The sequence below is a fragment of the Salmo trutta genome, chromosome 18 (assembly GCF_901001165.1).
Source record: "Salmo trutta chromosome 18, fSalTru1.1, whole genome shotgun sequence".
Taxonomy (NCBI): Eukaryota; Metazoa; Chordata; class Actinopteri; order Salmoniformes; family Salmonidae; genus Salmo; species Salmo trutta.
In genome coordinates this window covers 34,004,080-34,027,099 of record NC_042974.1, presented here as the reverse complement: position 1 = coordinate 34,027,099, position 23,020 = coordinate 34,004,080, and the positions used below count along the sequence as shown (strand labels likewise).

The 23,020-nt window shown below is 40.4% G+C and overlaps 1 protein-coding gene across 6 annotated transcripts in view; it reads right to left on the bottom strand.

Moving 5' to 3' along the window:
- Window positions 1-2,901: 2,901 nt before the first annotated feature.
- Window positions 2,902-23,020, bottom strand: part of LOC115153216 (protocadherin-15-like) — a 324,073-nt gene continuing 303,954 nt past the window's right edge. For 5 of the 6 annotated variants that reach the window (XM_029698418.1, XM_029698421.1, XM_029698420.1 and 2 more), the window contains 9 exons: window positions 22,366-22,542; window positions 19,258-19,476; window positions 18,171-18,179; window positions 17,685-17,801; window positions 10,246-10,264; window positions 7,267-7,305; window positions 7,043-7,116; window positions 5,312-5,420; window positions 2,902-4,641 (listed from right to left, as the gene is read on the bottom strand). In XM_029698418.1, the coding sequence (XP_029554278.1) occupies window positions 4,183-4,641; window positions 5,312-5,420; window positions 7,043-7,116; window positions 7,267-7,305; window positions 10,246-10,264; window positions 17,685-17,801; window positions 18,171-18,179; window positions 19,258-19,476; window positions 22,366-22,542 (1,222 nt within the window). In that variant the 3' untranslated portion in view covers window positions 2,902-4,182. Of the gene's footprint in view, window positions 4,642-5,311; window positions 5,421-7,042; window positions 7,117-7,266; window positions 7,306-10,245; window positions 10,265-17,684; window positions 17,802-18,170; window positions 18,180-19,257; window positions 19,477-22,365; window positions 22,543-23,020 lie in introns of those variants that run through there. The other variant, XM_029698423.1, reaches the window with a different exon arrangement.

Below are 23,020 nucleotides of genomic sequence, written 5' to 3'. Positions count from 1 at the left end.
TCAGAGGACAAAGGCTTAGGCGCGTGACCTGCCCCGCGCCCGCCTTTCGGTTTTTCCCTCTGTTTACAGACACGCAGATTCCCGGTCGGAATATTATCGCTTTTCTACGAGATAAATTGCATAAAAATTGATTTTAAACAGCGGTTGACATGCTTCGAAGTACGGTAATGGAATATTTAGAATTTTTTTGTCACGTTATGCGTCATGCGCACGACCATGATTTACCATTCGGATAGTGTCTAGAACGCACGAACAAAACGTCGCTGATGGAACATAACGATGGATTATTTGGGACCAAACAAACATTTGTTATAGAAGTAGAAGTTCTGGGAGTGCATTCTGACGAAGAACAGGAAAGGTAAGACCATTTTTCTTATAGGAAATGTGATTTTGGTGAAGGCTAAACTGGGTGGGTGTCTAAATAGCTAGCTCGTGATGGCTGGGCTATGTACTTAGAATATTGCAAAATGTGCTTCATCCGAAAAGCTATTTTAAAATCGGACATATCGAGTGCATAGAGGAGTTCTGTATCTATAATTCTTAAAATAATTGTTATGCTTTTTGTGAACGTTTATCGTGAGTAATTTAGTAAATTGTTAGTAAATTCCCCGGAAGTTTGCGGGGGGTATGCTAGTTCTGAACGTCACATGCTAATGTAAAAAGCTGTTTTTTGATATAAATATGAACTTGATTGAACAGACATGCATGTATTGTATAACATAATGTCCTAGGTGTGTCATCTGATGAAGATCATCAAAGGTTAGTGCTGCATTTAGCTGTGGTTTTGTTTTTTGTGACATTATATGCTAGCTTGAAAAATGGGTGTCTGATTATTTCTGGCTGGGTACTCTGCTGACATAATCTAATGTTTTGCTTTCGCTGTAAAGCCTTTTTGAAATCGGACAGTGTGGTTAGATTAACGAGAGTCTTGTCTTTTAAATAGCTGTAAAATAGTCATATGTTTGAAAAATGGAAGTTTTCGGATTTTAGAGGAATTTGTATTTCGCGCCACGCCCATCATTGGATATTGGAGCAGACGTTCCGCTAGCGGAACATCTAGATGTAAGAGGTTATTAAGGAGAAGTCTATCTATAATTCTGTGCATAACACTTGTATCTTTTATCAAAGTGAGTATTTGATGAGTATTTCTGTAAATGAATGTGCTCATTCACCAGAGGTTTTGGAGGCAAAAACTTTCTGAACATTACACGCCAATGTAAAATGGGGTTTTTGGATATAAATATGAACTTTATCGAGCAAAACATACATGTATTGTGTAACATGAAGTCCTATGAGTGCCATCTGATGAAGATCATCAAAGGTTAGTGATTCATTTTAGCTGTATTTCTGGTTTTTGTGACGCCTCTCCTTGCTTGGAAAATGGATGTGAGGTTTTTCTTGTCTAGGTGCTGTCCTAACATAATCTAATGGTATGCTTTTGCCGTAAAGCCTTTTTGAAATCGGACACTTTAGTTGGATTAATGAGAAGTTTATCTTTAAAATGGTGTATAATACTTGTATGTGTGAGAAATTTGAATTATGAGATTTTTGTTGTTTTGAATTTGGCATTCTGCTATCGTCCCACATTTCCCAGAGAGGTTTTTAATAACTTGGGTCAAACGTTTCGGGTAGTCTTCAACAAGCTTCCCACAATAAGTTAGGTGAATTTTGGCCCATTCCTCCAGACAGCTGGTGTAACTGAGTCAGGTTGGTAGGCCTCCTTGCGCCCACACGCTTTTTCAGTTCTGCCCACAATTTTTTTTATAGGATGAGGTCAGGGCTTTGTGATGGCCACTCCAATACCTTGACTTTGTTGCCCTGAAGCCATTTTGCCACAACTTTCGAAGTATGCTTGGGGTTATTGTCCATTTGGAAGAGTCATTTGCGACTAAGATTTAACTTCCTGACTGATGCCTTGAGATGTTGCTTCAATATATCCACATAATTGTCCGTCCTCATGATGCCATCTATTTTGTGAAGTGCACCAGTCACTCCTGCAGCAAAGCACCCCCACAACATGATGCTGCCACGCCTGTGCTTCACGGTAGGGATGGTGTTCTTCGGCTTGCAAGCTTCCCCCTTTTTCCTCATTATGGCTAAACATCTCTAATTTTGTATCATGAGACCAGAAGACATTTCTCCAAAAAGTACGATCTTTGTCCCCATGTGCAGTTGCAAACCATAGTCTGGCTTTTTATGGTGGTTTTGGAGCAGTGGCTTCTTCCTTGCTGAGCGGCCTTTCAGGTTATGTCGATATAGGACTCGTTTTACTGTGGATATAGATACTTTTGTACCTGTTTCCTCCATCTTTACAAGTTCCTTTGCTGTTGTTCTGGGATTGATTTGCTCTTTTTGCAACAAAGTACATTCATCTCTAGGAGACAGAACGCTTCTCCTTCCTGAGAGGTATGACGGCTGCATGGTCCCATGGTGTTTAAACTTGCATACTATTGTTTATACAGATGAACGTGGTACCTTCAGGCGTTTGGAAATTGCTCCCAAGGATGAACCAGACTTGTGGAGGTCTACAATTTTTTTCTGAGGTCTTGGCTGATTTCTTTTGATTGTCCCATGATGTCAAGCAAAGAGGCACTGAGTTTGAAGGTAGGCCTTGAAATACATCCACAGGTACACCCCCAATTGACTCAAATGATGTCAATTAGCCTATCAGAAGCTTCTAAAGCCATGACATAATTTTCTGAAATTTTCCAATCTGTTTAAAGGCACAGTCAATTTAGTGTATTTAAACTTCTGACCCACTGGAATAGTGATATATTGAATTATAAGTGAAATAATCTGTCTGTAATCAATTTTTGGAAAAATGACTTGTGTCATGCACAAAGTAGATATCCTAACCAACTTGCCAAAACTATAGTTTGTTAACAAGAAATTTGTGGAGTGGTTATTAAAAAACAAGTTTTAATGACTCCAACCTAAGTCTATGTAAACATCCGACTTCAACTATACAGTACAATTACCTATCCCAAAGTCAGCCAAGTTCAGGAAGTTTTCTGAAATACTGCCAAGTTTGAATAACTTATTTTCACATCACCAGCTAATGCAAGAACAAAAACAACAATTTGTCAGAGTTCAATATTGGGCCTTTGTAAACAGCGTTCTACACAATACCTGTGCCTTGACATGACTTACATGCAGATGTTGTGTTACTTCAACCTGCAGCTGTTTATCATTCATGCCAGTGCTCCAAAGTATTGCACATTAAAACTTTACTGTTGATATTAATACATTATTTGGTAGTGCTTTTCCATCTGCATGGTCCTGAAGTGTTAAGAAAATATCTCAAACAGAAAGATTTTACATCAAGTTTTAAAGGATTGAAAATATCACATTCTGTAGATACACGTCTGTTAAAAACAACAGTTTAAATAATGACAATATTGACTTATTTCTTTGTTGAAATATTGACAAACGTGTGCATTACTTCTATGTCATAGGTTACAAGTGTAAAATCTCTCTCCATATTCTGATCGATGTAAAAGGACAAAAATAATTGCATTAACTCTGATAGTTTTTTTATATAATTAAAACATAAAATCATCACAATAATATTTCATTATTTGCAAATAAAATGCCATCTTAGTAAAATACATATCCTTTCTTAATTATAATTATATGTATCTATATTATCAAGTATCTGGGCTCCAGACATCATTCACATCTAAATCAAGAAAATACTTATAAACATATTATGCAACATCCAGCGTGACAAAGGCCTTCAATGTCATTTTTAGGGATAATACCAATCAACATTCGTTACTTGTCATAAATGTTTCAAGGCAAGCATTGCTTCACAGCAATTTCACTGATCTGTGTAATAGCCATATCAGGGATATGTATTAGACACATGAAACATCAACATATCAAAACTCATAAAATCAAATTCATAAGAATAGTGCAATAATACCGTTTGTGCAATCACACTGCTAGTCTTGGACAGTGATTGCAGCTTATACAGCAGAGGCATAGAATATTATTTTGCTCCTTCTCTCAACACATTAAAAACATGGTCAACTTTGTCAACAGAAAAATAAACACATGTCATAATTGAATCATCGGTATGTGCAGGCTGTTCCAAGGCCCCATGCACAGCTCCTTCTCCTCTGATCATGTGTGGTTGCTGTGGGACGTCAACGATTCTTTTGAAACACAACTCCTGCTCATCTACACAACAGTTGCTTCTGCTGATTCTGTCATGTAGTGCCTTGGCAATGTTGGATTTGGACCCAATTCTGTCAAGGAGCGTGATGCTGAACCCCAGGGACCCGTTGGAGGACTGAGTTTAATGTCAACGGCGGAGGTAATGCCCGTAAGTGTACCTATTCCATTTCCTGTTACCGGTTCCCCCATGCTGTTTAGAGTAAGCTTCTCCTGAGTCTCAGTCATCATTTTCAGATTTTTTAACTGTTTTCCCAGTTGGCCAGGGGAGCCCACCTTGAGGTTGTTGGGGTGCACGGGCCTCCTGGTCCGCACAAAAGTCCCATTCTGAGAGAGGTAGACGTTCCCATTGATGTTCGCGAGGCAGTTGACATTAGACAGGCAGTTCCTCTGGGGTTCAGGAGCGCTGTCCTCTCCCATGGAGCTGTCCACCACCAGCTTGAGCCGCTTCATCCTCACCCCAGGCTGAGAACAAAAGATGGAGAGCCAAATATAAGGTTAATGCACAGATGACATAGTATTTACGTATATTAAAATATATCATGCATACAAACATGTCATAGAGAAAAGTCTGGCAATCAATGTACAAGTTATCTTAAAACTATGACAGTAACAGGATATGAAACACACAACTCTGTAAACATTATTTTACATTTGAGTCGTTTAGCAAATGTTCTTTTCCAGAGCGACTTAAAGGAGCAATTAGGGATAAGTGCCTTGCTCAAGGGCACATCAACTGACTTTTCACTTAGCCAGCTCGGGAGCAGTGGATGTGCTAGTGACAGTGGCAGTGGTAGCATTAGTGCCATTGGAGGTGCTAGTGACGGTTGTAATGTTCCTGGCACTGGTAGTTTTAGTGGCAGTGGTTGCAGCACAGGTACTGTAGTGCTGCTTCCCAGCCTGGTTCTTCCATAAAATCATCACTAAGTGCCGGAGGTCCAGGCAGTGATGAGATGGGCAGTTAAGGGGAGTCAGGGTCTGGGTCGGGACGCTCATGTACAGCAGATTGTTTTTATATTCACATCAAAATCTGTCGCCAATTGGATGGAAACCTAGATATTGATATATAGTGTTGATAATCAAAATCAAATTGTTGATCATATCAAATTGTTGATACATATAGTAAAATAAGTACCTCAGACCCATGGGGGCTGTAGTAGTCATCCTCCATAAACAGCTCTCCATGCTCATCGTACATGGGAGAGATCAGCTTCCTGTGATTGCCATACTGAGGAAGGTCATACCTGAGAGGAAAAACAAACGGGAAACAGCTTAAGGGCTGTTTCTACCATAATTCCTTTCCAACATTGCAATATATTTTTTGAGAGGTGACAGTAACTAACAACTTCTGCTCACACCGCTAGGGATGTGAGACATTTGAAGCACTAGCTCTAACAATAAAACAATTGCAAATGCACTGTGTTACATATAAGTCGATGTGCATAAAACATGCTTAAATTGGCATAATCAACCGTTCTAAAGTTGTCATATTTATTTTGGTCTGACTTCTGCTCTACACCCCACATCCCTCTAACTTGTGAGATGACATGCATGAGAGAAGGGGTCAACACTGATCTGCCGCATAATTGAATCTGTACAAATACATGAGAGAGTGAAGTGATATATATTGCTGCAATATACTATTGAATCTGTGATGTATGTTGGAGTAAAGGCTAAACTCTGCCCACAATACAGCTGTGAGCGATGCACAATTAAAAGGCCCATATCATAATCTCCATTAGCCCCACATTGAATCGGTAAATGAGGTGCAATGTGGGGCTGACATCAATCAGCATCATACCAACATCTGCGTCAGACCTGAAATAGCAAGCCAAAACAGATTTGTGGTCCTATCTATAACCCACTTGTCATGGGTGCCAAAAGCTAGCTGTATTAAACCAGTGACTGTGTGGAAACTGAATGAAGAAGGTCAATTGGAAATCTGCATTAGCAACTCCTTCTGAACAGGTGAGTTCGCTGGGTCACCGCATACAGCTAATGATTGCTGGATTTAGAGATTAAGGCAGCTATTAAATTGCTCCATGCTCTTTAAATAGAAACAGATCAAAGGCAGTCTGGGATTATTGTGATAGCAACCTCAGCAGCAGCAGCTTTAATAAGGACCTGCTGTCCCACATAGTCGACCAGTCTTCACAACACAATTACTGTCAGACTCAACAGAAGGGCTTCGTTATACAAACACACTAAGCATCCGGTGCGTAAATTAGAATTTGTATGGATGATGAGAGGGTAAGTCACAGACTTGATGAGGCCTACGTGATCATGCAATTAAAATATGTTGAGTAATCGATGAACCACTTCACACAATTCATTATGGTTTGATTCAGGTAGGGGATTAGCTTCACCTCCAACTAGTTTAACTCCCCTGAGTGTTTGAACACGAGAGTTCAATGCACAACATTTGGTTAACATCTGTTTGTATCGCTGTAGGTTACGTCATTTTCCTCTAGACCATTGAGTCTAGACCATTGAGGTGATTTGCAGTGTACCACGCAAGCCAAAGTACCCTCTCCTCTCTTCCCTACTGGAGGAGACCATTATCAGGCTCTCAGGTGCCATGCTCCGCTCAAGGCTGAGAAATAGATTACATTTGGTGGGAGTAGAAAGGGTAAACACAGGCATGATCTGCATAAATATATTACAATATATTATTTTAATTTCCCCACATTACTCTCCAACCCAAAGGATCACTCAGTGTGTGTGTGTGTGCCGGGGGCTTGTGAAATGTAATTTTGTCTTAATGGCATAACTTTCACCTTTAAATTAACCAGTGGACATCAATTACATTCTCTGGATCAGAGCGAGACTGATGAGAGATGGGAAGATCAGCGGAGTTTGGACTCACCCCTGGTCATAATTATAGTAGTCATCCCTGTAGTAGTCTTGGCCTGGGTCGATGCCTGACTCCATGGACAGCTCCTGAATTCCAGAAGAAGTACATAGAGATAAAATTAGTACAGAGAAATAAAAGAGAAACCATAGAAACCCAGCACAGCACATTACAGAACAGCACAGTGTGAGCATTGAATAATTATCCTCATGCGTTGAGAGAAGCTGTAAGGTTTCTACCTCAGGTCTCAGCAGGGATGTCCTTAGCAGTTGCTGTTGCTGCCATAGATTAGTTCGAGAGGGAAGGATAAGGAGAAACAGAGACAGAATGTCAAACTCAAAGTTCATATACATTTTATGATATAGATACAGCAGAAGAAAGGATAAAAGGTGTTTAATATTTTACTGCAGTGGGCTAAATCAGGGTCACACAGTGTTTCTCAGTAGTCTTAAACAAATATACTTTGAAACAAAAGTATAAACCTCACACACAGTTATGAGCTTAAAAAAAGAAGACACCTTTTCCTCATTTATAGAGTTGAAATGTATTCAATTTTGAGTTTGCATCCCAATATTACACTCTATATACTGTATATCACAAAGACTGAAATACAACAAAACCGTTTGACATACATGTAGAAACACGGGATTAAAAAAAAATATATCTCTATTTATATTTTGTATGATATTATGAAAAATATAAACAAGATTCCACCCATGAAGCCACTAGGTAATTTGACTACAGAAAAAGGCCATGGCCATAGAGAGAGTAAAGTGGATTTGGAGGAGATAACAAACAAAGGATAAACACAGTATAAGGTGGCGATGAGGTAATGGAGGAGAATACAGAGAAAAGGAAAGATTGAGACAATGAACAGAGTAGACAGTCAAAATGAAAATAGACAAAAGGTGTTGTTGATAAAAGATGATAGAAATGGTGAGAGAATGGATAGTGTATTTTAGAAGAAGCCAGAAGAGAATGAGAGAGAGATGATTGATAAAGCACACTCACAACTTTAGAAATGATATCAAATATAGAAAATGGAAAGAGCATGCATGACACTTCTGATGCTAAAGTTCATTGGTTATTACAGGGTAGGATTTGGATGACTCAGGGTACAAAAGTTGTCAAACATTGAGTCAGTTGATCTTTGGCAAAGTTTCTAGTAATGCTTCCCTGCACCAGTAGAGAAAACAATGCTTACCTGACACCTAACAGTACAGAGATGTCGTGACGTGACTATCATTAATGTGATGATGGCTATTTTATCAAATCAAATAACTATGTTTAATTATTATGTGATTAAATTAATCATGTAACAATTAACTGATTAGTAACTTGGGGCACCATGGAAAAAGTTTAACTTTTTTAGGATAGGGGGCAGTATTTGGAATTTTGGTAGAAGCGTGCCCAAAGTAAACTGCATGTTACTCAGGCCCAGAAGCTAGGATATATAGATTTGGATAGAAAACACTCTAAAGTTTCCAAAACTGTTAAAATAATGTCTGTGAGTATAACAGAACTGATATGGCAGGTGAAAACCTGAGGAAAATCCATCCTGGAAGTGGGATATTTTTGGTTGGTCTAGTTTTCAATTGAATGCCTATACAGTATCCGTTGGGTTAGGACCTAGATTGCAGTTCCTATGGCTTCCACTAGATGTCAACAGTCGTTAGACATTGTTTCAGGCTTATATTCTGAAAAACGAGGAAGAATGAGAGCATTTTCAATGTGGCATGCAGAATGAAGCAGATAGCGCGCCCTTAGTTCTTTTTCCTTTCTATTGAGTACGCTATTGTCCGGTTGAAATATTATCGATTATTTTTACAATAGACAACCTGAGGATTAATTATAAACATCGTTTGACACACACACACACACACACACACACACACACACACACACACACACACACACACACACACACACACACACACACACACACACACACACACACACACACACACGGTATACGTTGAATTGATTACTAACATAATGCAATGAAAGACCCTAGTTGACCAACCCAACATGACGGCTTGTTACACAATGGAAGGGGATGGGTAAGATAAAGAGAGTGGGCTGGTACATAGATGTGGAAGCCATGCTCATGAAAAATGAATACTTTGCACATGAACGACCACAAATTTGAAAAGAAATGCAACACATATATTTACGCTTGTATGCCTTTGTCATCTCTCTGTTGAAACCACTCGTCCGTCTATGGCGAGTAGTTCGATGTAAGTCTCTGGTTGTGTACGTGTCTGGTTGTCCACCAGAGGTCACAATGTCCTCAGTTGTAGTAGGCTTATTTGTCTCTGATGTATCCAGCCTAACAAACACTCAGAGGTGTACAGGCGGTGGTCTTGGTTGAGTTTATTAGACTAAAGTACTTAAACAGCTGCAGACTGAATGTACCGATGTAGTCTATCTTCTTCTCTCAAGAGTTTGAGTCTTACCATTTTCTGGTCTGGTAGTTTTAAACCATTTCAACATGTAGCGACTGCGCCATGCTTTCTGGTCTTGTAGTTTTAACAATTTCAACATGTAGCCACCGCTCCACGCTTTCTGGTCTTGCAGTTTTTAGCCACGACTCCACGCTTTCATATTTAGTCATATAAGTTTTAATACATTGAGAAGTCAATCTGATATCTACATTGTGAAAGCTCTTAAAGATACAGTTATCTTGTTATACAATCCGTAATGACATCACAAAATGCTAAATGCTTATTGTTTCAATCCCCTCCAACCATTTCCCACATTCTTTATGTTAGGAACATTGTTTCATTATCCACTTTTGGATGTTGGAGTTTTGGAGGCATATTCTCTCTCTACACACATCAGATACCTTTGTTCAATACTGCAGGTCCAGAGAGAGAGTTTAAGACTGGTCGTTAAAGTCATGAGACCGGCTCACTTCCTCCCCTTCCTCTCTGGTGGGAGAAAGGGGCCTCTCTTCGATGCTCACCAAGGAGGGAAAGTCATGACAGAGATGTCATGGCATCAACAATTTTCAAACCAAATAAAAACTGTGACGCTAATGTTAAAATAATCTGTCAACTAGCTCTCATCCCGTCTAAATCTCATTCAGTATTTTCCATCAAGTGAGAGGTAGATAAAAATGATGAAGAATAAAGCTGCCTCAAGCTCCCTTGAGCATGAAAAAATTGGCTTGGCACACAATACAAAACATAGAAATACATCACAATAAAAATGCCTACCTGTCTGCTGTATCCTCGCCTGTAGGCCATGAAAAAAGAGGAAAGAATTCATATAAAACATATATTCTGCTGAAATGTTAAGGGATTTCAATATTACGTACTTTTTTAATAACGTTTTTTGTATCTATATATATATATATATATATATACATACAGGTGAAGTCGGAAGCTTACATACACTTAGGTTAGAGTCATTAAAACTCATTTTTCAACCACTCCATAATTTTTTGTTCACAAAATATAGGTTTGGCAAATCGATTAGGACATCTACTTTGTGCATGACATAAGTAATTTTCCCAACAATTGATTACAGACAAATGATTTCACTTACAATTCACTGTATCACAATTCCAGTGGGTCAGACGTTTACATACACTAAGTTGACTGTGCCTTTAAACAGCTTGGAATATTCCAGACAATGAGATCATGGCTTTAGAAGCTTCCGATAGGCTAATTTACATCATTTGAGTCAATTGGAGGTGTACCTGCGGATGTATTTCAAGGCCTACCTGAAAACTCAGTGCCTCTTTGCTTGACATCATGGGAAAAAGTATGAACACCATCGGACCACGCAGCCATCACACAGCAAGGAGAATTGTTCTATCTCCTAGAGATGAACATACTTTGGTGCGAAAAGTGCACATCAATCCCAGAACAACAGCAAAGGACCTTGTGAAGATGATGGAGGAAACAGGTACAAATGTATCTATATCCACAGTAAAACGAGTCCTGTATAGACATAACCTGAAAGGCTGCTCGGCAAGGAAGAAGCCACTGCCCCAAAACTGCCATTAAAAGCCAGACTACAGTTTGCAACTGCACATGGGGACAAAGATTGTACTTTTTGGAGGAATGTCCTCTGGTCTGATGAAACAAAAATAGAACTGTTTGGCTAATGACCATCATTGTGTTTGGAGGAAAAAGAAGGAGGCTTGCCAGCCAAAGAACACCATCCCAACCGTAAAGCACAGGGGTGGTAGCATCATGTTGTGGGGGTGCTTTGCTGCAGGATGGATTGGTGCACTTCACAAAATAGATGGTATCATGTGGACGGACAATTATGTGGCTATATTGAAGCAACATCTCAAGACATCAGTCAGGAAGTTAAAGCTTGGTTGCAAATGGATCTTCCAAATGGACAATGACCCCAAGCATACTTCCAAAGTTGTGGCAAAATGGCTTGAGGACAACAAAGTTAAGGTATTGGAGTGGCCATCACAAAGCCCTGACCTCAATCCCATAACAAATTTGTGGGCAGAACTGAAAAAGCGTGTGCGAGCAAGGAGGCCTACAAACCTGATTCCGTTGCACCAGCTCTGTCAGGAGGAATTCGCCAAAATTCACCCAACTTATTGTGGGAAGCTTGTGGAAGCCTACCCAAAATGTTTGACCCAAGTTATACAATTTAAAGCCAATGCTACCAAATACTAATTGAGTGTATGTAAACTTCTGACCCATTGGGAATGTGATGAAAAAAAGAACATCTGAAATAAATCATTCTCTACTATTATTCTGACATTTCACATTCCTAAAATAAAGTGGTGATCCTAACTGACCTAAGACAGGGAATTTTTACTTTGGTTAAATGTCAGGAATTGTGAAAAACTGAGTTTAAATGTATTTGGCTAAGGTGTATGTAAATTCCGACTTCAACTCTATGTATATGTATTTTAATTTATAGAGAGTGGATCATGTTTAATAGTTGAGTATCTGGAGCATCAGCATTTGTAGGTTCGATTACGGGCTCAAAATGGCCAGAAACAAAGAACTTTCTTCTGAAACTCATCAGTCTATTCTTGATCTGAGAAATGAAGCCTATTCCATGCGTGAAATTTCAAAGAAACTGAAGATCTCGTATAACGCTGTGTACTACTCCCTTCACAGAGAAGTGCAAACTGACTCTAACCGGAATAGAAAGAGGAGTGGGAGGCCCCGGTGCACAACTGAGCAAGAGGACAAGTACATTAAAGTTTTTATACATACATATATATACACACAGCCACTTTTTTAAATATACCTTCTTTCATTATTCCCAGCAAACCCTACCACGGCTCCCCCAATTTGATTAAATGAATAAACAATAACACTTAGGCTTCTACTTCCAGCTTATACATACTATTCACATTTTACAGACACAGTCTATTTTACAGTAGTTATATTTTGTTTTTAGTCCTGGCCATCCTCTATTTCTGATGTCCATCCAGTTGGATTTCAATTTACCATATTTTTCAACTGTGCTATTTCACAAAAGTTCTGAACCTGTATACATTTTACAGACCAGGTATGTTTTACATTTGTCATCTTGTTATTATTCCCACCCTTCTGCTCCATTCAACCGCTCCCATCTATCTCTTAATACCATCCGTATTGGATTTCTATTTGCCATATACTTTTCAATGGTGCTGTAATGCTTCACAAAGGTACTGAACCTTTCTATTCTCATAGTCTCTACAGATTGTAAATTAAAGATAAAAATGTTTCCTTAAATAATTATTATATTATTAATCGATTGATTACGACTTTTCAAATCACCCATTATTGCTATCTGCAGCATTAGCTCTAGGTAAATGTCGCAATTCTTCAGCCATTCCTGGACCTATGAGCAAAAACTAGCTACATACGGACAGTAGAAAAATACATTATCTAATGACTCTGCCTCCTCGCAGCAAAATCTGCAGAGCTGGGAAGATTGTATCTATCAAGGCACAAGGCGAGACCCAGATGCAGACACAGGAGGCAGAGTCTTGCAATGTTTATTAATCCAAAAAGGGGTAGGCAAGAGAATGGTCGTGTACAGGCAAAAGGTCAAAACCAGTTCAGAGTCCAATAGGTACTGATGGGCAGGCAGATTCAAAGTCAGGGCAGGCAGGATGATCAGGCAGGTGGGGAAGTAGTCCAGAGTCAGGCAGTGGTCAAAACCGGGAAGACTAGCAAAAGAGAATAGAAAAGGAGTACGAGGAAAAATACACTGGTTGACTTGACTAAACATACAAGACAAACTGGCACAGAGAGACAGGAAACACAAGGATAAATACACTGGGGAAAATAAGCGACACCTGGAGGGGGTGGAGACAATCACAGGGACAGGTGAAACAGATCAGGGCGTGACAGTACCCCCCCTAGGGACACCACCTGGCGTCCTACCTGGGCGCATACCTGGCTGACCGGGGTGTCGGCGGTGGAAATCGGTGATGAGGGCCGGGTCCAAGATGTCTTTAGCAGGAACCCAGCACCTCTCCTCCGGGCCATAACCCATTCCAGGACCCGGGAGCGGACTGCGTTAGGGACAAACAGCCGGTTAGCCAGGGCCCCCTTCAGGTCCAGGCTGGGAGCGTTGCTCCTCGCGAACCAGGTTCTTAAAAATCCAATCCACAGTGGCAGCAAGGCATAAGGTAGGGAGAATGGTTTCGGAGGTCGAGGGTGTGGCATAGGAACTGTATAGGCGGGAAAGAGCGTCTGGCTTCAAATTTTTTGACCCTGGGCGGTAGGAAATGGTGAAATTGAATCTGGTAAACAAGAGGGCCCACCGGTCCTGCCTGGAGTTGAGGTGCTTGGCTGTACGGTGATATTCCAAGTTTTTATGGTCGGTCCAGACGAGGTAGGGAGTAACAATTTTTAACAGCAATGTTGTTAATGAGGGAAATAAGTATTTGACCCCATCTCAATCAGAAAGATTTCTGGCTCCCAGCTGTCTTTTATACAGGTAACGAGCTGAGATTAGGAGCACACTCTTAAAGGGAGTGCTCCTAATCTCAGTTTGATACCTGTATAAAAGATACCTGTCCACAGAAGCAATCAATCAATCAGATTCCAAACTCTCCACCATGGCCAAGACCAAAGAGCTCTCCAAGGATGTCAGGGACAAGATTGTAGACCTACACGAGGCTGGAATGGGCTACAAGACCATCGCCAAGCAGCTTGATGAGAAGGTGACAACAGTTGGTGCGATTATTCGCAAATGGAAGAAACACAAAAGAACTGTCAATCTCCCTCGGCCTGGGGCTCCATGCAAGATCTCACCTCGTGGAGTTGCAATGACCATGAAAACGGTGAGGAATCAGCCCATAACTACACGGGAGGATCTTGTCAATGATCTCAAGGCAGCTGGGACCATAGTCACCAAGAAAACAATTGGACTGAAATCCTGCAGCGCCCACAAGGTCCCCCTGCTCAAGAAAGCACACATACATGCCCATCTGAAGTTTGCCAATGAACATCTGAATGATTCAGAGGACAACTGGGTGAAAGTGTTGTGGTCAGATGAGACCAAAATGAAGCTCTTTGGCATCAACTCAACTCGCCGTGTTTTGAGGAGGCGGAATGCTGCCTATGACCCCAAGAACACCATCCTCACCGTCAAACATGGAGGTGGAAACATTATGCTTTGGGGATGTTTTTCTGCTAAGGGGACAGGACAACTTCACGCATCAAAGGGACGATGGACGGGGCCATGTACCGTCAAATCTTGGGTGAGAACCTCCTTCCCTCAGCCAGGGCATTGAAAATGGGTCGTGGATGGGTATTCCAGCATGACAATGACCCAAAACACACGGCCAAGGCAACAAAGGAGTGGCTCAAGAAGAAGCACATTAAGGTCCTGGAGTGGCCTAGCCAGTCTCCAGACCTTAATCCCATAGAGAATCTGTGGAGGGAGCTGAAGGTTCGAGTTGCCAAACGTCAGCCTCGAAACCTTAATGAGAAGATCTGCAAAGAGGAGTGGGACAAAATCCCTCCTGAGAAAATCCCTCCTGCAAACCTGGTGGCCAACTTCAAGAAACGTCTGACCTCTGTGATTGCCAACAAGGGTTTTCCACCAAGTACTAAGTCATGTTTTGCAGAGGGGTCAAATACTTATTTCCCTCATTAAAATGCAAATCATTTTATAACATTTTTGACATGCGTTTTCAGGATTTTTTGTTGTTGTTATTCTGTCTCTCACTGTTCAAATAAACCAACTATTAAAATTATAGACTGATAATTTCTTTGTCAGTGGCAAACGTACAAAATCAGCAGGGGATCAAATACTTTTTTCCCTCACTGTAAGGACAGGTGTGGTTTTGTGACAATGACTACAAGAGCAACCGTTCACCAATTTGACAGCTCTAACACAGTTACACATCTGACACTGCCTAACCAAAAGTAATGGAAAGCTATGTGTTTGTTGGCTTTCAGAGGTTACTTGAATGCTAGCCTTATTTTCAAGAATTTTAGTTTCTGGTTTGGAAAGCAGTATTGCACCCTTTTTTCAAAGGCATTCTTCATGCTTTACTCAATTGCGCCTCACACTATCCAATAGTAAATAAAGCAACACAGATTTTCCCCAGATAAAAAACGAACTCTGTGTCCCAGACATAGTGCATATAAAGTCAATGAAAACATGGCTTAATGGAGCACCCCGGGGCCTCACGGTCCAGTGGTGTACTACTGTAGTGTGTCTTTGGGTCTGAGTAATGAGGACTCTCACTGGGAGGTCTATCATCATCGCTGAGAGAGCGATGATGTGAACTTCCTCTGGAAAGCAGTCATCTGTTATTATGGGGCAGGGACCAGGGACAGATTATAGCCCGTACGACCACACCTCCCAGTATGGGACTGGCTAGGTGGGAATAGGGTTGATGAATAGCCTGCTGGGCTGGTACAGTCTTTAGTAAGCACCAAGACAAATGGCCCTTCGTACAGATACTGAAGGCAGTGAGCAGTAGGGGGAGAGCGGGGATGCACAATCAGAAGAGTTGTCAACTCCATATAACTAATGAACACTTGAATACTAATGCATCCCGGATGAAACCAAGAGGAGGGAGTCTCTTCCTATCTTAGATGCAATCAATTCACTGGGAGGTAATGGTTTATGATGACACAATAATTGCCATCAAAGGAACAAAAAAATATAATCACATCTGCTAGAAATTACAGCTGTATGGGCTGAAGAAAAAAAGCACACCTGAACCAGAAAATAGTATGTGAGCTGTGGGCCTTTTTGAAAAAAGCGATTACCCCATGTGGTGAACACAGAATACACAATTAGCCAGACTTTGGTCTGTTCTGGAACACCAGGGGAAAGGCTGATGAATCAAATATAACTGTTATTGAGAAGGGATGAGGGAGGGTTAGAGGTGAAACAAACAGATGGAGTGAGGGAGAGGGAGAGCAGATAGAGAAAAAAGAGCTACAGGAGCCTTGAAAAGAAGATTGATACCGATGGTAGTGTGTCAGAGGGATAGATGAAAGGAATAACAAAAAGGGGTCAGGTAGAGAAAAAAAAGAGCAAGAAAGGGAGAAGGAAAATAGTGCGAAAGAGAGACAGAGATTGAGAGGACAAGAAAGAAAGAGTAAGAAAGAATAAAGAGAGAGTTTGTGTGGGTGAAGGAGTTAAGAGTAGAGGCTGACAGCTCTGAGGACAGCAGCGCCAGTGGTTGAGGTTTAATTGGTTGACTAATAAGCCCCTTCCAGAGAGCAGTAATGCAGCTACTAGTTTAGCATGCTGTGAGGATCTGTACAGACATTTTATTTTTATTTTTATTTCACCTTTAAATAAACCAGGTAGGCCAGTTGAGAACAAGTTCTCATTTACAACTGTGACCCGACCAAGATAAAGCAAAGCAGTGCGACAAAAACAACAAAATAGAGTTACACATAAACGTACAATCAATAACACAATAGAAACATTTATGTACAGTGTGTGCAAATGTAGAAGAGTAGGGAGGTAAGGCAATAAATAGGCCATAGAGGCAAAATAATTACAATTTAGCATTAACACTGGAGTGATAGATGTGCAGATGATGATGTGCAAGTAGAGATACTGGGGTGCAAATGAGCAAAAGGATAAGTAACAAAATAGGGATGAGGTAGTTGGGTGTGCTATTTACAGATGGGCTGTGTACAGGTACAGTGATCGGTAAGCTGCTCTAACAGCTGATGCTTGAAGTTAGAGAGGGAGATAGAATACTCCAACTTCAGTGATTTTTGCTGTATATACCACTATATTGTATATACCACTATATTCCAATGCAAATGATCTAACTTTGTATAGTTATTTAATAACATATCTCAGATACAGCTACAATAAAACATGAAGTAAATGTCAATTAAAAATATTCAAAAACAGGTGTAGGAGACTAGCCACTATCTCAAAGCAGAGCTGTGTCTAAGCTCAAACACTCTTGTTTTGCTATTTGATCCTACATATGGACCAGGCATAAGCAGTCCTTAAAATGTCTAAAGCTCAACATGACATACTCTAAAGACCGATGTCTATTGTTAGTCCGTTGTTGGTGGACAAAGGCCTTTTTAGTCATGAAAATGTTTTGCTGTTTGAAAAATAGGCAATGTCCGAACACACGCAAAATATATCGTCCGCACACATAGGCATTACTCATCGGTATATGGTACCTGAAACAGGAAATGAGGGGGTTAGGAGGAAGCATTCAAAGGTGACTTACATGCTGCTGTCCCCCAGTTCCTCGTAGAGATTGGCTGTCGGGGCACGTGGAGCGGCAGACTTTCCCGCTGGTAGAGCCTGCTGAATCCTGGCAGTTTTGGCACATTCCGCCTGTCTCCTGAAGTTCAAGTAAAGTTTAATCAGTTTGAGTCCATCCACTGCCCTTTGTTTCTATAACATTTCATCACTTGTTCCCCATGAAGGCTACATGTCTTTGGTGATTGAAGTGATTGAAGATTAGCACAGTATGTGGCTAATTTTAACTGACTGAGATAAAAATTGATAAAACTTGAAAAATTACTGGGGATTTAAACCCATTTGAAGGGGATGACTTGAACTTGAATGTTTGCACTTTTCTCTTAATTGTAATACTGTTATTCTGACTCCTTGGTCAATCTTTAAAGGACTATTTAGTAATGAGGACCATGTAGCGTGCACGCTCAACAGCATAAAAGAGAGAACTCATATCACATGGACAGTTACTTACTCTTTGAATCTGGTGGATGGTTTACCAGGCAGTGTGGGATACAAGGGGAGCAGAGGGAAAAAGAAAACACAACAGACCCTCGATTATACAATTAGTTAATTCCTATTTTGTTAATACAACACAATGAGAAACATTAATTAAATTGGGAATTGTGAGACGCCTCAATGCTCCTGCAACTCCATACAATGTTAATGTTTGGTGGTTGTTAATGTTCCTTTTGAAAAACTCATTGCTTTAGGTGAAACAATGTGCATTATTCATGAGATTCCTATAAAGTTATTCACATAATAGACAGGCTTTGGATAAAACACCCTATCAAAGAGCTCAGCTTATTTCACAACTGTATATAATAATAAGAGTCCTTGGTAACAAATTCTGCTCTATTTCTTAGCTCACAATATTATGCAAAGCATCAGGCTCTCCAAGCTACAGTATGTCTGCAGGAACTCAAGAAGCTTTTACATTTTTCTTTTGTTATCAGCATGATTTATTCACACCAAAATACAATTACCCCAGAGGAGTGAAACGACAATGTTTGCATCAGAATATTCTCCGACATAACGTTGCACAAACTAGCACATCATATCTATTTCTGCAATGTGAGTGTGTGTGTATGTGTTTGTTCAGCTCAGGGTAACCACTCTGACCCATCTGCTAAGTGTAAACATTACCCAGACATAAGTGTTTATGTAACACACCCAGTGGATTCACACGGCACATAGAACAACATAGAGGTGTGTGTGTATCTGTGTGTGTGTGATGGTGGTTGTGATGGGGTAGTGGAGGAGTGAAGATGCACTGTGACGGTCACAATTGGCTTTGGAAATTTGTCACAAATGATTGTAAATTAATCTGCTTTCAAAGTGCGTGCACAGGGACATGAGATTGAGACAGATTGATGGTGTATGCTGTTAGCATCACTATTTAGTTAGAGAGAGAGAGAGACGGAGAGCTGTTAATGGCAGAATAACTGGCACCATGCACATTTCCTTAGTCTCACCAAACTACAGTGCTATCTTTGAAAGGCAACCATTACCATACACACACATGATGCATGTAGCAACGACAACAGCGGTTGTTCACTCACTGTTTGTAGGTAACCATGACGATGACGATGGCCGGGATGCAGCAGAGGATGATGATGATGGCGAGGGCAAGCAGCGCCCCCTCTGTGTAGCCTACGGCATGGGCAGGCTTTTTCACTCTGGCCATGATGTCGGGGGTGCGGATCTCCAGGATGTGTCCTCTCTGACCCAGGAAGGGCTGGAACTCCTTGTTGATGTCCACCAGCTTCCCGTCCAGAAACCTGCCGCACGAAACATTTGTCAGTCAGTCACACAACATTGTAAAACCATGAAACGTGACACGTTTATAACCTAAATATCAGTGTTTAAAACGTAAACATTAGGCATTTAGATTTGCCAATAAGTGTTCTCATCTTAAACACAGGCGTTTAGAATGCAAGATTAAACATGATAGTCAACATGATACCTAAATCAAACTGCCTGTAGCTCAGGACCTAAAGCAATGATATGCATAGTATTGATACCATTTGAAAGGAAACACTTTGAAGTTTGATGAAATGTAAAATGAATGTAGGAGAATATATAACACATTAGATCTGGTAAAAGATAATACAAAGAAAAAACATGCGTTTTTTTGTACAACACTCCTTCCGTGGCCTCCAACTGCTCTTAAACGCTAGTAAAACTAAATGCATGTTCTTCAACCGATTGCTGCCCGCACCCGCCCGCCTGACTAGCATCACTACTCTGGACGGCTCTGACTTAGAATACGTGGACAACTACAAATACCTAGGTGTCTGGCTAGACTGTATACTCTCCTTCCAGACTCATATTAAGCATCCAAAATTAAATCTACAATCGGCTTCCTATTTCGCAACAAAGCCTCCTTCACTCACGCTGCCAAACATACCCTCGTAAAACTGACTATCCTACGATCCTTGACTTCGGCAATGTCATTTACAAAATAGCCTCCAACACTCTACTCAGCAAATTGGATGCAGTCTATAACAGTGCCACCCGTTTTGTCACCAAAGACCCATATTCCGATTCCATAGAGGTCATCAGACTGTTAAAAAGCTATCACTAGCCGGCTTGCACCTGGTTACGCAACCCTGCACCTTAAAGGCTGCTGCCCTATATACATAGACTTGGAATCACTGGCCACTTTAATAATGAAACACTAGTCACTTTAATAATGTTTAAATAATGTTTACATACTGCTTTACTCATCTCATATGTATATACTGTATTTTAGTCAATGCCACTCCAACATTGCTCGATCTAATATTTATATATTTCTTAATTCCATTATTTTACTTTTAGATTTGTGTGTATTGTTGTGAATCATTTTTAGATACTACTGCACTGTTAGATACTACTGCACTGTTGGAGCTAGGAACACAAGTATTTCGCTACACCCGCAATAACATCTGCAAAATATGTGTATGTGACCCAAAATAATTGAATTGAGATAATTTTTCTAATCAAGTCACATGTTTTTTTTTGATGCTCCTGGAAAAACTTCCTATGGAGGATGAAAACATTAAAACACTTCACACAGACAAAGAAACAACCACTGCGATTAGACAATAAAACAAACAGGGTTGAGCTTGCTATATACAGGGTTGCATCGCGTTGGCATCTGTTTTTAAAAAGATACTTATCATGTCATCACTATTGTGTTGATGGATTAATTACATTCAATAATTTTGGATTAAAAAGGCCTAGACACCAGAAGTGTGAATATTATCATATTCAAATTTTCACAGAACACAAATAAATGGGTTTATTTTAGGGTAGAAATACACAGCTTAGACTATAAAAACATGACATTGCGTTTCCCCTGGCCAGGCCCAGATCAGAGCGCATAGGCTTCTCTAGGATACCTGCAGCTGTGGTTCTTATCAGTAGGTTATAGTTGATTAGATTGAAGTACAGAGTAATTGTGCACATTGATGAATCATGAGGCATTTTATTTGAATAAGTGAATTCACTTATACCCACGTTTTCAGTCACAATTTGCTTTTACCACATGTAATGATTTTCATGATATTGATAAAAGTGAAACCCGATTTGTTGTATGCTAGGCCTACTGTACTTCTATATTTGGGTTAATCGTTCTTTTTGATAGGCTAACGTTACTTGATGAAGACATGCTGTTATAGCAACTCTGTGCTTTTAACTTGAAGCTAAAATGTAATGACTGTAACTTCAGATGAGAAAATAAAGCCTTTAATTGTCTGCACGTACATGCTTGTGAATTGTTGCATTGTTCAAAAGTGTAATATGGTTTGGTTGCATTATTCAATAGTTTAATATAGTTTGGTTGCGTTATTCAATAGCGTAATATGTTTTAGAAAAAAAAATTATGTCGTTGTTGAATAGTTTGTGCTTACTGGCTAGTGGCTACTGTGACATTTACAATATATTTGAGTTGTGGACCAAGAATGTCACGTTGCCAGCCACAACGAAAGATAAGGCAAGGATGTAATGTGAATTAAAAAGTAGAAATCTCTTTCGCCACCCCACTCCTCATGCTCTCCTTCTTATCTTGTAGGGGAAGTAGGACCTAACCCTGTCTGAGATAAATGGGAGCAACATGGTTCTGCTGTGAAAAAGTGTTGCAAAAGCACTTTTCAGCTGCGCCTTTACAGTGTAAAAAAGCATTTCACCTGCTTTGTAAGAGGGGAAACCTGGGTTCAGAGGAGTCTCTCTCTCTCTCTCTCTCTCTCTCTCTCCATACAGGGGACAAATGCTAAAATGGCATTTCTCCAGAATGTTGGCGCCTCTGGGAGGCTTAGTATCAGCCACTGATGGATTGATGGAATAGTACCTCCCTTTTCTCTCTTCCTTTCTCTCTCTCTCTCTCTCTCTCTCTCTCTCTCTCACACATACACATTTCCGCTCTCTCTCCACCATCCCCACCATTCTGGTGAGTGACTGAATTAACACACCCTGCAGGGGGACGGGGGCCTTTGGATAGAAGGAAAGGGCCTGGGGATGTGTGGAGAGAGATAGAGAGGAAGAAATAAGTAAAACGTGTTTGCTTACTAATTCATAGGGTAGAAGGGAGGATAAGACAAAGAATGTATGTAGCAAGAGAAAAAGAGAGAAGAGGAGAGAGAGACAAAGGTAAAGAGCTTTTCATTTAATTGTGTTGGCTCACTCACTTAAAGAGCTCCTGGCGTGATATGGCCCTGTTGGTCAGTGGGTCAATGGCATACACCATCAGGTCTGACTTGGTGTAGTCCTCCTGGTCTAAGCCGTCTCCGAACAGCTGCGGCCCGATGGACTCCACCACCACCTTGGCCCCTGGGATCTGGTCCTGCACGTATCGCTCCATAATACTGATGTTTGGGAGACAAAAACAATGTGGTCTGTTCATATTTAAAATAAAGTATAGTACAGCACCAAGACTTTCTGTAAATTTCAATGGTTAAACACTGTAGAATGCACAGGAAAATATTGCAAATCTGTTTTACAGCATCGATGCTGTAGATTGCACTGCACTATGGGTAAAATGCTGAAAATACTGTTAATATCTGGAATTGGAAGCCTCCTGTAAAAATTCCACTAACATACTGTATGTATTTACAATAATAGCTTATGCTTACTGTAGATTCAAATGATCAGTTTCAGGCGCCAACCTCATGCTGTCAGCTGAGACACATGAAGCTCAGACTATTTTAATAAATATCTTCTTGAAGCTGCTGTGAAGTGGAAGAATATTTTCAGAAGCTGCTGGTTTGGTACCTTGACTTTATAAGTATCTTTATTGCTGGCCAACATTGAATTACGGCATGTTTTCTTAGCTACAGTACCAGT